This window comes from Stegodyphus dumicola, chromosome X2 (genome assembly GCF_044657685.1).
Source record: "Stegodyphus dumicola isolate Sdum_Otavi_A_Nest chromosome X2, ASM4465768v1".
In the NCBI taxonomy this organism is placed as follows: domain Eukaryota; kingdom Metazoa; phylum Arthropoda; class Arachnida; order Araneae; family Eresidae; genus Stegodyphus; species Stegodyphus dumicola.
The window spans coordinates 138,117,636-138,132,399 of record NC_140781.1 but is presented as its reverse complement, the minus strand read 5'-3'; the positions used below and the strand labels follow the sequence as shown (position 1 = coordinate 138,132,399).

Below are 14,764 nucleotides of genomic sequence, written 5' to 3'. Positions count from 1 at the left end.
AATTGTCTCTACAGTGGCACTCGATTAATATATGGCAGACGGTAATTCGTTACCAACTAGATTTGTCAAATATAGGCTACGTTTCTTTCTTCCCATCACCTTTTCATTAAAAGAGAATATGAAGAATTATCACTTTTCCCCTTGAGTTAGATTATATTGCAACTGAGAACCTGTCCGGCTAACATTGGAAGATTCAGATTTCGAATTCCGACGAAGGCATTGTTCATTTATCTCATCTTCTGCTCCACATAAATACTTAATACACCGGTTCTTTCTCAATACTTTTTGATCCAAGAACTCCTTTCACTATTGCTAGATCATTTCCGCTGGTATTCTTAACGTGTTTTATAAATTAAACAACTAAAAGTACAGAAAATATCGGAAAATATCAAACCTGAATAAAAGTAGCTTTTTTATATATTGATTAATTAAAACTAAATACTTAATAGCTAAATAAAAGTCTGGCGCTATTCGCTCCCCCCCCCCTTCTGAAAGTGTGAAATTTCCCCCTGGTTGAGAATCCCTGACCTAATACTTCTACAAACTGTCAGAGAAAAAGGAGCAAAATCCTTTCCGGAAGGCTTTCTGAACGTTAGCAAAAGTACGTAGTCGCCGAAAGTAACTGATTTGAAGCAAACGAAGCGAAAAACATTTTATTTTAACAGCTTTTCTAAAGTAAATGAACCGAGGATAGTTTGAAACTAACTTGTGTAAATTACTAATAAATCTTTTCGAATACCCATCGATAAATGATATGAAATCGTTAACACAATCCCTAATTTGTAAACCATTTGATTCTTTAGTTTCCTTAAACGTTTCTAGGGATCATGTAAGCCAGTAATAAATGAAATCACGGATACTGTGGCATGATTGAAGAGATTTCTGATTACTAGAAACGAGAAGAAGTAATTCCTGTCAAAGTAGGTTCCGTATTTAAAACATAAACTATTTGAGATTTGTGAATAAGGTCTAGCTATCATTTCTTGAATTAAGTCTTCTTCCTTGAAGAAGAAAGTCTCTTTATCACCGTAAGCTCACACTTGGGCTCGGTTCATTATTACACTAGAAGAGTTTTTCTTGTATGACGTCTCTGATTCCTAGCCATAGACTTTATAAGGAAATGCTCAAAAGAAACTTCTTTCCTACTCCTTTTGTGTCTTTGTTTCTCCTACTTCTGCAAGTAAGTGACCTCACTGAAGTAAGAATTTCGGTAGAGCTAAATCTTATTTATCCACTGACTTGACTCTAGTCGATACACAGTTAACATGTGAGCTCAAAAAAGCTTAAGCGAAGAACAGTCGCTTCAGCTTTGATTTTATACCAAAACGTGTATTATGTTTCGTATTTGTACTGGGAAAAAATTTTTTGGAGTTGTTGTAATGAAATAACATCCAAATGAGTTAACTGATAAAAAACAAATTTCTTGATGTGCGCTATTTTTACGTCAAAATACAATCTAATAAAAGGAAAGAAAAGAAAAGAGGACAATTAACAAACTATTTTTTCAATCCTTTTATCTATTAGCAATTTTTAACATGTATCCGAAACTTCTGCTAAAAGATATATTTATGGAAAATATTACTTGGCGAACATACATAGCTTGCACCTTTTTCTGTGATTTCATTTAATGAGTTATAATGCATTATACCTATTCTCATAACTCCTCGTTAAAAGCTAGCTGAATAGATTTTCTTTTTTTCATTTTTTTAAGATAAAATTTTAAACTTGCAATATCTTTCATAATTCTTCTCAAAATGTAAGCATAAAACTTCTTTAAATCCTCTCAATTTTAGAATAATATTGTAATTACATTACTTTATAGAGTTAATTTAACAATACATCGCATATTCTTTCATATTATACCTATGACTGATACCTATATCAAATATTTGTATATATTTGTGCGATCCCCAACTTTTATTTTCGAGGATCTTCTACTACCATTACTATTTGCATCAAACCTCAGAACGGGGCCCCGTCACATTTACGATCGGTACCTGTTGTCAGCAATAAATAGGGGAAAACAACATGCACAAGCATTTTTTTTTTCAGGCATGAAAAGAAAATCGCGCTCAAGCATACATTTTTTTCTCTTAATTTCTTTTACTTTTTTTAAATCCTTTTTTTCCGGAGAAGGAAAGAAACTACAGCAATGGATGCTTCGGTCCATCTTTGCTATTCGCCCCCCCCCCAAAAAAAAAAGAAAAGAAAGAAAGAAACGAAAAGAAAAATGAAGGAAAAAAAGACGTCAGTCTTGAATGCCAGGATCGCATCATTACAGCTGAATGTAAATACTTATAAAAAATATTTAAAAAAAAAGATGAACCAGGAATCCTCGTATTTCTGAATAGATTTCGCGATTTATTGACAAATACAGCTTCTTCATCATTTTCTTCTTATTATGGAAGTTCTGGAACGTGGTAATGCGAAATGCATCGTCAGAGAGTGTTTTCCTCTTTACCATAACATGATCTAGTTATTTTAATTCCGCAATGAATCAAGTAAGCAGTTTTTAGCATTTTGCAGAAAAATGGCAGCAAATGAAAAAAAGCTAAAATTGTTTAACACTTTTAAATAATAATAATGTATCCTTTAATGCAGGAATTTCATTTCTTGTTGCAAATTATTGCAAAGATTTATTTTTGAAATAGATTCATTATATGGAATTGCATATGAACATTCTAATTATTTTCTCGAAAGGCTAAACGAATTCCCCATTTTTTTTCTTTTTTTTTTCGGGAAAGGGGTAATGTTTTTCGGCATATTTTACTTAGATATTACGATATCAAACTGAAATTATTATTTTGTTTCTAGGTATATAATATAAGGCAATATCTAATAAACTAAAACTATGATTTTGATTGCAGCTGATGTAATATAAATGCAATGACAAAAGTAATTAACTTCTGATGATGAACGTCCTCACACAATACAAAAGGATGTATGTAATTTTTTGGTAGTCTCTCAGCATCATCGCAGTTAAAGCTGTCTGTTGAAAATGAAAACCTCTTTTTACTAAGATTAACTTTATAAAACATATTAATTTTAAAAAGAAATATTACCCGAGAAAAAGAATTTTTAACATAAAATTAAATTCTCAACAGCTGCTTCTGGTTTGGAAAAGTCTTCATATACAATGTTAACAGATTCCTACGATTCATAAAAGTGAATATTGTGAATTCTAGTAACATTTAATACTTAAGACTTAGTTGGGTCAGTTTCATATTCTTCAGCTTTTAGTGGAAGCAGAACTGGAAAATTATACACTGCTGGCCATTCAAATTGCAACACCATGAGGTAAAGCACATATAAAAAAGATATTTATTTTACATAAATAGGATTGCATGAAGACAAAATTATTAAATTTGTAAGCAGTTTGGGGGTTTACAGATGTGCGAAATTAGTACAAAAAGATGCCTTCCTTGGCAGCTAAAACTGCCCTTACCTGGTTAGGCATGGAGTCAAATTGGGCTTGGATGACAGAAATGGGCAACTCATTCCATGCTTCTTCCATGTTTATGCCACACTTCATCATCCGTATTAGCTTCAGAAGGGTAGCGGACCAGTCTGTCAGCAGGCCATGAACAACTGTTTTCAAAGGGTGACAGATCTGGAGACCGTGCAGGCCAGGGCAGCACTCGAATGCTCTGTGTATCGAGGAAGTTCAGAACACGGCGTGCAACATGTGATCTTGCTGGAAAATGGCGTTTGGTAGGCCTCGAAGATAGGGCACAACCACTGGACTTAAGATGTCAAAAATGTACAGATCTGCGTTCAAATTACCGTCGATGCGAACTAGAGGTGTGAATGTTGTGCACTCAATGGCTGCCCAAACCATTACACCTGATGCAGGGCCCTTCTGCCGATATAGAATGCAAGGAGGCGACGTGCGGTCTCCTCGGAGCCTCCAGACACGTATGCGACAATCAGAATACTGCACATAGAACCGGGACTCGTCTGAAAAGACGACATGGTGCCACTCCTGTAACCAGCTTTGTCGTTAGGCGCACCAGAGCCTCCGTCTCTCTCTATGCTGGATTGTCAAGGAAAGCCGAATAAATGGTAGTGGTGTTAATAGTCCACGCTCTTGCAGACATCAACACACTGTACGAGCGGATACTGGACGTGCTACAAACATGCTCGTTTCTAGACTAATAGCCCGTGATGTGGTTGCAGGGTTTTAAAGGGCTGACCTCACAATACGTCTGTGCCCTCGGACTTAAATCATGAGAGGGTGCTGAGATCCTGTACGACCCTCGGCAAACCATTGATTCCATATTCGCATTACAGTGGTTGGATGTCGATGGGCTATATCACGGAACAGTAATTCACACTCTCGATAGGCAACGATCCTACCCCTATCGAATTCCGACACTCGCTGGTGAGCATTTATTCTTCTTATTCGAGGCATAACACGATATTCTAAGCAAACTCAGACAACCTTACAAAATGAACCTTACAAAGTTACAAAAAATTAAACCTCACAAAGTGCTTTCCGAATGAAAAACCCATTACACAACTTTTCTTTTATGCAGAGCTTCAGATGTCGTTTGTCCCTCCTACGTCGTCTAAATCGGCTGAAATATTAATCATTTGCATATCCCAACCTCTTCTTCCTTTCAAGCGATTTTGACGTTCGTCAAGTCCTTCCTTACCGGTGTTGAAATTTTAATGCCCAGCTGCGTATACTGTCGGAGTGCAATTAAGATTAGCCAATATAATTTTTTTTATTACATTGGTCTCAATGTAAAATTTAATTTTAATCCACGGTACTTGACCCAGTTTTAGCGCAAATATTTGTGTTTTTCGTTCATTTCTTTCCTGATATTATGTGATTCTAGCAGCAGTAATTCTTAGTAACTAATCTGAACTTTTCCCATAGCCCTCTCGTGAAAGGAAAGCAGTTATGGCAATAGTCATATATATAGTTCGACCGTCTCAAACACAACCCTGGAGCATTCCGCCAAAACACATAGAATCGTTCAAAAGGGGCGTTATTACTTGCTGCGACGTGAAAGTTTTCTCTTCTCCGGAAAGAGGTATGCTGGGGATAAAAAAAGTCCCCATCCTTCCACACTATTTTGGGAATAATTCGGTCCGAATGATGCATGGTGGCGGATGAGGTGGTCGAACTATAACGTGCGTACACAATTAGTGAGTTTCCTTTTCTCATGAGAAAAACTCCAGTTCTACCGGCTAGGTCTAGCTTCTAAATGAAACTATTCGAAGGAGATTTTTGGACTGCATCCCTTCTGTATACCCGTTTCTCGTTTTGCAACAAAAGAAAAACGAAGAGTCGCCTGAAAAACGCCGCTGACGGGAGGCGCGTCTTGCGTCCAGGCAGCTTTGTCCAAAGTATTGCCCATTAGTATACATATGTAGTCCATTAGTATAAATTGTATGCTTTGTCCATTAGTATATAAAACGTTGTTTTTGTATTCTAATTCAAACCTTTTTGTAGCCTATAATTCACTTGTTAAGTTTTAAAATAAATCTAAAAAAATCTTAATATCTGTCTTAATATCTTCCATCCCATGAGTTCGGCGAAGTTACATCATATTGAATATTTCGTTCACTGATTTACACATTAATTTAAAATAATTAATTTACATTTTCATTACATGTTTTCTAGCTTAATTTATTTAATGCTAATTTTGTATTATAAGAGACTAGGAAAAATACAGTATATAATTAAATTTAATTTCATGTCGTTGGAAAATAAATGATTTTCTCATAGAACTACACTAATTAGTCACTATTTTCAGCCATTAATAAAATATTAATTACATAACTTATACTGCTTTCAATTCATCAAATTCAATTTTTTCTTACCTTTCATTGTCCTTCACATTCAATTTACTGGCATTATTCCTGAGATTCTGACCTTCACTGCTGATTTCCAGCCCTGAACTAGATTCTATTAGAGGTGTTACATGGTCCCCTATGCTCATATCTGTTAAAAGATACATATATGCATTGTTAAATAAACAATATATACATTCAGACATAAATATAATGTATACGCATTCATAACATTAAAAGTAACTGCTGTGATCCGTGCGCAGACAAGAATCCCCTTGAGAGATTTCCCACCCTGAACTCCTATCTTATGACCTCGCCAAGCAGTTCAGCTATGATGGCCTTTTATAGTCAGATGACATTTTCTGACTCTACAGAAGAAGTAATAACGTTATTAAAACACTGTCACTTTGTAATGATCTGAAAGTTGGCCTACTAGCTAATTAATTAGATCTACCAACCACTTACTCTCAAAAGTAACTTTTACTATGATGGCAAGTTATCGTCCTTAGCTTAAACGGACAGTGGAAATAACATACGTAGAAAATGTAAAATATTAACTTAATTTTATTTTCTCACTCTGACTGAGTAAACTTTACATAATACAAACACAAAATGTACGTTTTCTTAATTTACGGCTGTAGTTTGGAAAGTACTATGCACTTTAACAGCAGTGCTCCTATTCGATGCCGAAATTACAACTGGGCTACATATTTTACTAAAGTTCACATTTACCGAAACACTGCTGAATGTCCAGGGTTTACTTTTAACCTAATAACAGCTTCTGTTAGGCAAGGCAGTCAGTGGCAGCAATAGCCAAGATCTCTACTACATGTTATGCCAGTTATTCGTCTTTATCTCATATTAAACCACGTCGCTTTCCCTAAAATTTGTATAAACCTCTAGATTTAGCGAGTATATGACAAAACGAAGCATAAAGGAAGCATAAAAAATAAAATGTAACTTAAGTGGATTGTCACAAATTTACTTTACAAAAGTCAAAAACCCACCGCAAATGAGGGAACATGTTAGCAGCCCACAATTTATATGCCAGCTTCGGAGCTACATTTCATAAAGATCATCAATGGTTAATTCTGCAACTTCTCTGATTTCGTCTATGGCGAATCAGATGATCTAAATTATTGTAAAAATTTAATGGGACCGGCTTAATTCATCTAAAACAATATCCCTAATGAATCAAGTGAGCGCTCTGAAATCTGAATTTAATACAGCTACAGATTTGCAGGTACAGAACATTCATCGGACATTACGGTTAATAACCAAAGCATAGGCTACATAAAGAGTCGCTGTGGCCGCTGAAGTGCCAGTTAAGTTGCTCTTATGAATATAAAATTGCTCTTATGAGCAATAAATAAAAGAGTATTTTGCTTTAAATTTTTAATATATTTAATTTATATAGCCCGTCAACTGCACAGGTCGCCTAGGACCCTACAGCCCAGTTCACACCAACGCGATCGGGCAGAAAGCGGTGACAAATCAGAAGAGAGCACAGAGGCGGTATTTTCCGGACGACCGGAGACCGCGCGAGTTGAGTAAACTATGTACATAACGTTGGCTTCCGGAGTTAAACATTATGGATTCAAGTGTCAAAAGGGGTGGTGTTGTAACAAAGTTGGTATTTAAAAAATTATATTTACAGAACATTTTATCCCTGCATTCAGAGCAGCACAGATGCTTCTTCAGTTTCCTGATGGTGAAGGCTGAAAACCATCTTTCCACGCAAGACACCTTAGCGCGGAGGTAACACACTCAGTAGAAAATTTAGCTAATAGTAGGGACTTGTATTGCAGATTTGCGCCTTGCTTTTCGCACCTTTGATGATGGTCCAAGTACACCATTTTTTTTTTTTTTTTTTTTTTTTCTGCAAAAGAAGCTTGCATTTATTTTTCATGGAGTATAAACGTAATTTTCTCCTTCCAGTCTGCATTTTGTGTATTATCCTTCTTTTGACGACGAGCCTTTGGAACAATTCATAAAAGATCTGACTTCTATGGTCTGATTTTTTTTTCGGCTAACGCGAGACTACCAAAAGAGATATTGATATTATTACTATAAAATTCTTGTTTTATCTTGTAGAGAAATTAGGCTATTTAGAAACAGGAGAGATGAAAAAGGAGCAATGCCCTCGCCGGGACTCGAACCACGGACCTCTCGAATTCGCGTTGAGCGTGCTGACCACTACACCCCGAAGGAATGCTAAGAAGGCGGGAGAAATACCTTATATACTCTCTCTTTTAACGGCGACTGGGGTTTTAAGGGAACCAATCGCCAAATCCTGGTGGTGAAGTTTTATAATTCACCACCTGTTAGTTCGGGCGCCACTGTAGAGACATTAGGTTATTTCGAAGCAGGAGGGATGAAAAATAAGCAATGCCTTCGCTAGAACTCGAACCACGGACCTCTCGAATACGCGTCGAGCGTACCACACCACGAGGGTAAGCTAAGAAAGCGGGAGAAATACCTTATAACCTAATTAAAAAATTTAGTGAGTTCTTAATTTTAAATGAGTGGTGACGAGTAAACCATTTTGTTTTAAAAATTAAGAAAACTATTGTTTACGCAGAAAGAAAGCTCGCTAGTATGTAGCTGATTTTATGGAACACATCTAGGCATTTTAATGGCTTCGCGTTTGTGTTTCTGAACATGCATGACCATGCATGAGATTTAGCAAATATACTAATTGTGGAATTCAATTTTTAAACCAGAAAAAGAAGTATTATATAAAATGCGGTTACTTCAATGAATTTTAGATAAAAGTGACTTTATAAAATAAAACTTTAGATAGTGGCTCTTCATTAATATACGAAAGACTAATTATAGTTGCATTTAAAGTAAAAAAGATGTACATAACGCAGAAACTAAAATATTTTTTTTTAATTTCTGCTGTTTATTAATTTAAAAATAACTCCTTTCTATTTTCAAGTGTGACATTTAGTTTAAAATGTTACAAATGCTACATATATTTAATCAAAATATACTGTTTTATTGCATTATTTAAAGTAATTATATTAAGGGAAGTTCATTCATCATGCAAAACCTTTTATGATATTGATACCGTATGAAAAATTCTGAACTCGAATCATACAAATATTAATTTTTAATTATTATTCAACAAGCTTCACAAATAAAGTAAATTAGGTAAAGTAAGTATACATCGGTCCTTTTCTAGGATATCCCATTCCTATCTTCCAAACGATCCTTTTCTGGGATATCCTATTCCTATCTTCCAAACGATTCTTTTCTGCAATATTCTGACAATCCTGACTAATTAGTGTTCTACTTTTGGATAAATAGTTCAATGAGAGTTACAAATTCTTTTAAATGATGAGGAGTCATGCGAAAGTAATTAAAAGAAATTTCAATGTGTTCAAGCACATTTTTTCACTTAAATTATCTGGATCTCCTTGCTTTAGCCATCTCTCACATATTAATAAAAACCACTGCATTCTGCTTCTCTTACATAAAGCAAGAAGTAAAATAAGTTTTAATCTATCAGAAATTAGATCCATTTTAATGTTAAAATGTAACCGTAAAAAGTCAAAATAGTACCAAAAAATTCACTTTTTTCCTCAAGTTTACAATATAAACAGCCCTCTAGTGTGCGCACATGGCAACTTTTAAAGCGAAAGTTTCCGCGCTGGTGTGAATTCACGTACGCAACGTTTTCCGCTTTTCGCGCCAACGGACAAGTGTGAACGCAGCTTACGCATGGACCTTATATGAAATAAGGAATAATAATAATGACCTTATAAGGTCCATGAGCTTACAGCGCTGATGCAAGAGCCAAGCCAGCACTTAAGGCCGTATCTCACATTCGAAATACGAGTATTCTGAAAGAATAAGTATTTAATGCAATAATTCTTCTTTGCTACATGATATACGAAAGCCAGTCACCGCGGATATCACTTTGGGTTACCGTGTAAACGGGAAACAGGTTCTTCATTGCAAGCACAGCGACTACCAATAAAGACTCCTATTCAAGTTGTTTAATGTGAGGCTGATTGCTTGAAAGCATATAATCTACAGCTTTTGGGGGAAGAGAGGAAGAATCATTTGTCTTTCTTGCAAAAGGACAATATCAGAAAAATTTTGAAACAGTTGTTTGTTCGAAACAGACAGCTGTGTGATAGCGCTGTTACATAATTTTTCACATTACTCTTTAAAAATTAAATAATGTCCGACTGCTAATTTATGTTGTCCATTTTCTTATATTAATGATAATCTCCTATTAACACTATTAAAGATATCCTTATTTTCTGTAGATACTCATAAAATACGTTAAATCTTTATTAGCTGCTGTTAGCTGCGGTTGTTGATAATCAAGAAAACACAACTTACCTCAAAGCAAGCCACAACGACCAACCATGGTAAATAAATAATATATATATATATAAGAAAGTACATAAGGACACAGTTAAGAGTTGAATTAAAAATATATTTAATTAATTAATCCCGATAAACATTTTTAAAATAAAAACTTGGGCACAGAAATTCAAATTCATTTATTGAAAATATATTTAAATTCACGAATCACAATTTTAACTTTTTCATGTATGAAAGGTATACGTATATATATATATTTTAACGTATGAAAATACATATGTGAAAATGACGATGTTAATTTTTTAAGGCTTATGCTTAAATTACCAGACGTTAGAAAAAATGTAAAATACAGACTTCAAGTATGAATTACATGTTTTATTTTGAAACTGTTTTACTTATCCGTGTAATTCTTCTCTTTCAGTCAGATGAAAGAGATTTTGATCAAAATGGGGAATAATTCATGGTCATTAAGTAAATTAACGAAATAAATTAGCTACTTAACGTGCTACTTAGTGTAGATGAGAAATGTTTTTGACACGTATCGTAAGGGATGGACAAATGAAAGGAAATATACCGTAAATTCTTTCTGCTTTTTATAATGCTTAAAATTGTTACATTTTTTTCTCTTTTCAGTTTCTGAGAATAGCAAAATTCTTCATTAAAAAATATACTACGCATGGAAAATTTTCAAATTCTAAATAAGCGTGTTTAAAAGTGTTTTAAAATTTGACATTATAATCAATGATATTCATGACAGCAAGATAAAAATATTTTTGGAAACTTCTTTCGTTTCTATTCCCTAGTGATTCTAACGCAGTTGCCTAATGATATAAAATTTCGAAATTACGAACAGTAGAATAAATTATAAATGGTAGGAATGAAAAGCTGTTCTAAAATTGCAGCTAAAAGTTTACAGAATGTAAGATTAAAATTTGAGGAATCTAGTTATACATGATTACTTGTTTCTAATTTTTTTTAATTATATAAAACTAACATTCAGATTAAAAGCAACAGATGAGCACTGAAGAGTAATCTCCGATGGTTATGAAAAATAATCGGAATTCAATAAGCTTTCAAATAATTTAATGATATCGGTATTATCATTATGTAAAGCGTCTATGAAAAATTGTTTTACTCTTTCGTTCCAGACTAAAAAGAAATTTTTGATTTAAAACTACATCTATTTCTAAATATAACAGATATTTTTCATTCATTCTACCTTATAGAAAAAAGCCTAAATTTTAACCTGAACATAATTTTAAAAAGCAAAATGATCTTACATAATATATTCCTTTTAATCTGATAAAATTGAAAACAGCACATAATTTTATACGGCTTCACTAAAATTTGATTAAACTAGATTAATCTAACTTAAACCCTGCAAGATGAATTCTCGTTCCACCTCCTATTAGAAGCTCGGAATGCTAGAATGAACGTAACAGCAGCGTAAAATCAAGCAAGTAAAATTCATTGTATGCTTCTGCTTGAAGTATGAAACAACTTTAACATCAATTTATTTCTGCTGCTTGCAGGGTTAACAATCAACATATAAAATCAAATTATATGCAATCACAACTTAAATTCTACATTTTAAATTTCGCGTTAAATTTCACGACTCGTTAAATTTCATGGAAATTACCTAATATGCGCCAGCCAAACGAAGAACGCAGATCAGATATCTAGCTAGCGTCAGCTATACACAAAGGTGTTTGCATGGACGGCCGATGCAAATCTGTCCTTTCTCAACTTAGTTTCTTACACTGCTTAAAATTCCTTTCATTTACATATTCTGGTAGAAGCAAACGAAGCAGTAAAAGTATACAGCATATGTTAACAAAAGGTAAATCGTTTTAATTATAACAAAAGACCCAATTTAATTTTAAGTCCCTTCGTAGTATCAGGAGAATTTGATCAAAGATTTGAAAGAATTGTATTTCATATTTCATAGAAAAGTTGTGATTTTACTTTTTAGCTTAAAATATAGTTTTTATAGCACGGAATTGCATTATACGTTTTTATTACTAAGCTTGGAATTGTTTGAAAAGTATTGTTTGGATTATGATTACGAATATTCAGAGAAATAAATAATAGAAAGATAATTATAACAAATTATTTGTAGGAAAATTACTGAAACATCATCAGTTTCTCCTACAACACTCAGTTATAGTTGCATAATAAAAGACACTGTTTAAAATGACGCAGCTTCTCAGCTTATTCTTTACAGTCTGAAAACTCAGATAGGAGCTTCTTTTTTAACTTACTGTTGGGAATTATGTTCACTTTTGTTTCTGGTTTTGCTAGTTCAAATAAAGCATTATCACCAGAACAGATTTTTCCTTTCTAGCTTTAATTATTTTTTTTTTCTTTTAAATGGGTCGTTAGCTCTGATTTAGTTTGATTTATTTTGCCTCGTTAAGTTTCCCATTGATTTAATTATAGTTTTTTAGGTCATTAACCTTAACCTTTAACCTTTTTCTTTAGTTTTCACGTATGATTTTCATTCTCTGCATTTTCACAGGGAAATTAGAATACAGACAATAGATTCATGCTTGTAGAAATATTGCACAATTCATATTCTTTTCAGTTCATAATGCTTATATTCTTCACGGTCCTTACCTTGGGACGGGTATATTGACGACATACCAGTCTTCAGCATCGTAGGAAGGTATGGTGGTTCCGACTCGCACTCGCTTTCTAAATAACCAAGTCTCGGCCGAAGACCTAAGCCATCCATTCTATGCTGAGCTTGAATATTCCTACCGGGCAGCAGTGTTGAAGGAGCAGGTTCTGGTGGACTTTCGTGAAACACTGGAAAAGAAGTTTATACAATATTAATTCAGATATCTATTTTATGTTGATTTTGAAAAAGAAACAACGAAGAGCAAAAAATTATTAATAATAATATATGTGCAGTTATATGTGCACATACATAATACAGAAAAAAGGGAAAAAAAAGGAAATTAAATTTTAAATCCACAAAATATTCGCCACCTGCAGATAAAAAAATGTTAATAAGTGAGCAAGATTTCAAGTTTCGAATTTATTTCTTATAACGAACTTGATTTTAATTTAAGGAGGCACAAAAATAATCCATTCAAATCAGTCGGAGACACAAAATGAAAGAAAGATATGGTGGGATAATGAAACATTGTAGTTCTTCATCAGGGAGCCAAATTACTATCATTCATAATCGTGCTTTCTAAATTCATTTCTGGATGACTTTTTAAGTTTGAATTTGGAAAATTCTAAATATTTGCAGTAAATTATTTTAAGAAACTAATTATTCATTTACATAAATTCATAATCAGGAAAGAATCTGCCCCAAAGCGATACTTCGAAAGAAAGCCGATATGGCAGAGGCCGAGAAGAAAGTTGTGCTATAAAAGGCCAAAATTTTTTTAATTTCTGATATAAAATAACAAAAAATAAATATTTTTCAACAATAAAAATTAAAGAAACTACTAATAGTCCAAATTACCTTTTTGAAGTGTTGAATGTACAAATTAAAACAAATGCAAAATAAAATAAAACCTAAATGCAGGAAACCGAACATAGAATTAAGCCACTTATAAAGTATTTCCTCCTTCTTTCCAGCATCCCTTTGTGGTGTAACGATAGAACACTCGGCGCGTATTTGAGAATTCCAGGTTCGAATCCCGGCGAGGGCATTGCTAATTTTTCATGTCTTGTGTTTCAAAGTAGCCTAATGACTCTACAGTAATAAAAGTACTAAAAGTAAAAGCAAAAGTACCAAACTAAAAGGTAGTGGACAATAGTTTGTCACCACCAGGATTTAACGATTGGGTCCCCTAAACCCCAGTCGGCCTTCAAAAGATGGCCTACGTAAGATATTTTCTCCTTCCTTCCAGCATGCCTTTGTGGTATACTCAGCGAGTATACCACGAAGGTATACGAGTATACTCGAGGTGTAATGGTAGTATTCTCAGCGAGTACTCGAGAGGTCTAGGTTCAAGCCCCAGTGATAGCATTGCTAATTTTTTGTGCCTCCAGCATTAGAAAAACCTAATGACTCTACACACTTATACATATTTATAAAAAATAAGGCTAATACAATGCTAGAGAAGGAATGTACGAGCATTATGCAAGAAAAATAAATTAATATGTAACATTGTATTAAATTGAGAAAAATATAATTGATTGAGAAAAATATAAATTGATTTGATTATAAACATGTATTTGTATGCCTAATTTGCTTAATTTTTGTATTATTGTGTTAAGGTATTTTATTTAATTTTGCTTTTTATTTTCTGTTTTGTTTCAGTCAAAATCTTGCGCGTGTTTTGGATGCGGTATATTTCTGTGATTTGGTACATTTCTGGGATACGGTAGTTTTAGGATATGGTATTGTAAGGTATCCATATAAATTATATGGTCACTTTAAAATATTAGTCGGTTAAAAATCTAGTCCAGACTCTTTTATTTCAAACTGGAAAGAAAAAAACATTTCGGACCTTCTAAAGCCCATTTTCTTTTTTTGGGTGTTGTCATGTTGGCTTTGTTTTGAAGTTCTGCTTTGGAGCAGATCATTTTTCATTATGGATTTTATTAATTATTAATTTTCGGCTTGAAAAATTTATGCAAAAATTTAAAATTTTCAAAA

The 14,764-nt window shown here is 33.6% G+C and overlaps 1 protein-coding gene across 6 annotated transcripts in view; it reads right to left on the bottom strand.

Annotated features, from left to right (window-relative positions):
• Positions 1 to 14,764, bottom strand: part of LOC118192698 (teneurin-a-like) — a 1,025,489-nt gene that overhangs the window by 401,079 nt on the left and 609,646 nt on the right. For all 6 annotated transcript variants that reach the window (XM_085809689.1, XM_085809693.1, XM_085809690.1 and 3 more), the window contains 2 exons: positions 12,760 to 12,951; positions 5,833 to 5,953 (listed from right to left, as the gene is read on the bottom strand). In XM_085809689.1, the coding sequence (XP_085665815.1) occupies positions 5,833 to 5,953; positions 12,760 to 12,951 (313 nt within the window). The remainder of the gene's footprint in view (positions 1 to 5,832; positions 5,954 to 12,759; positions 12,952 to 14,764) is intronic.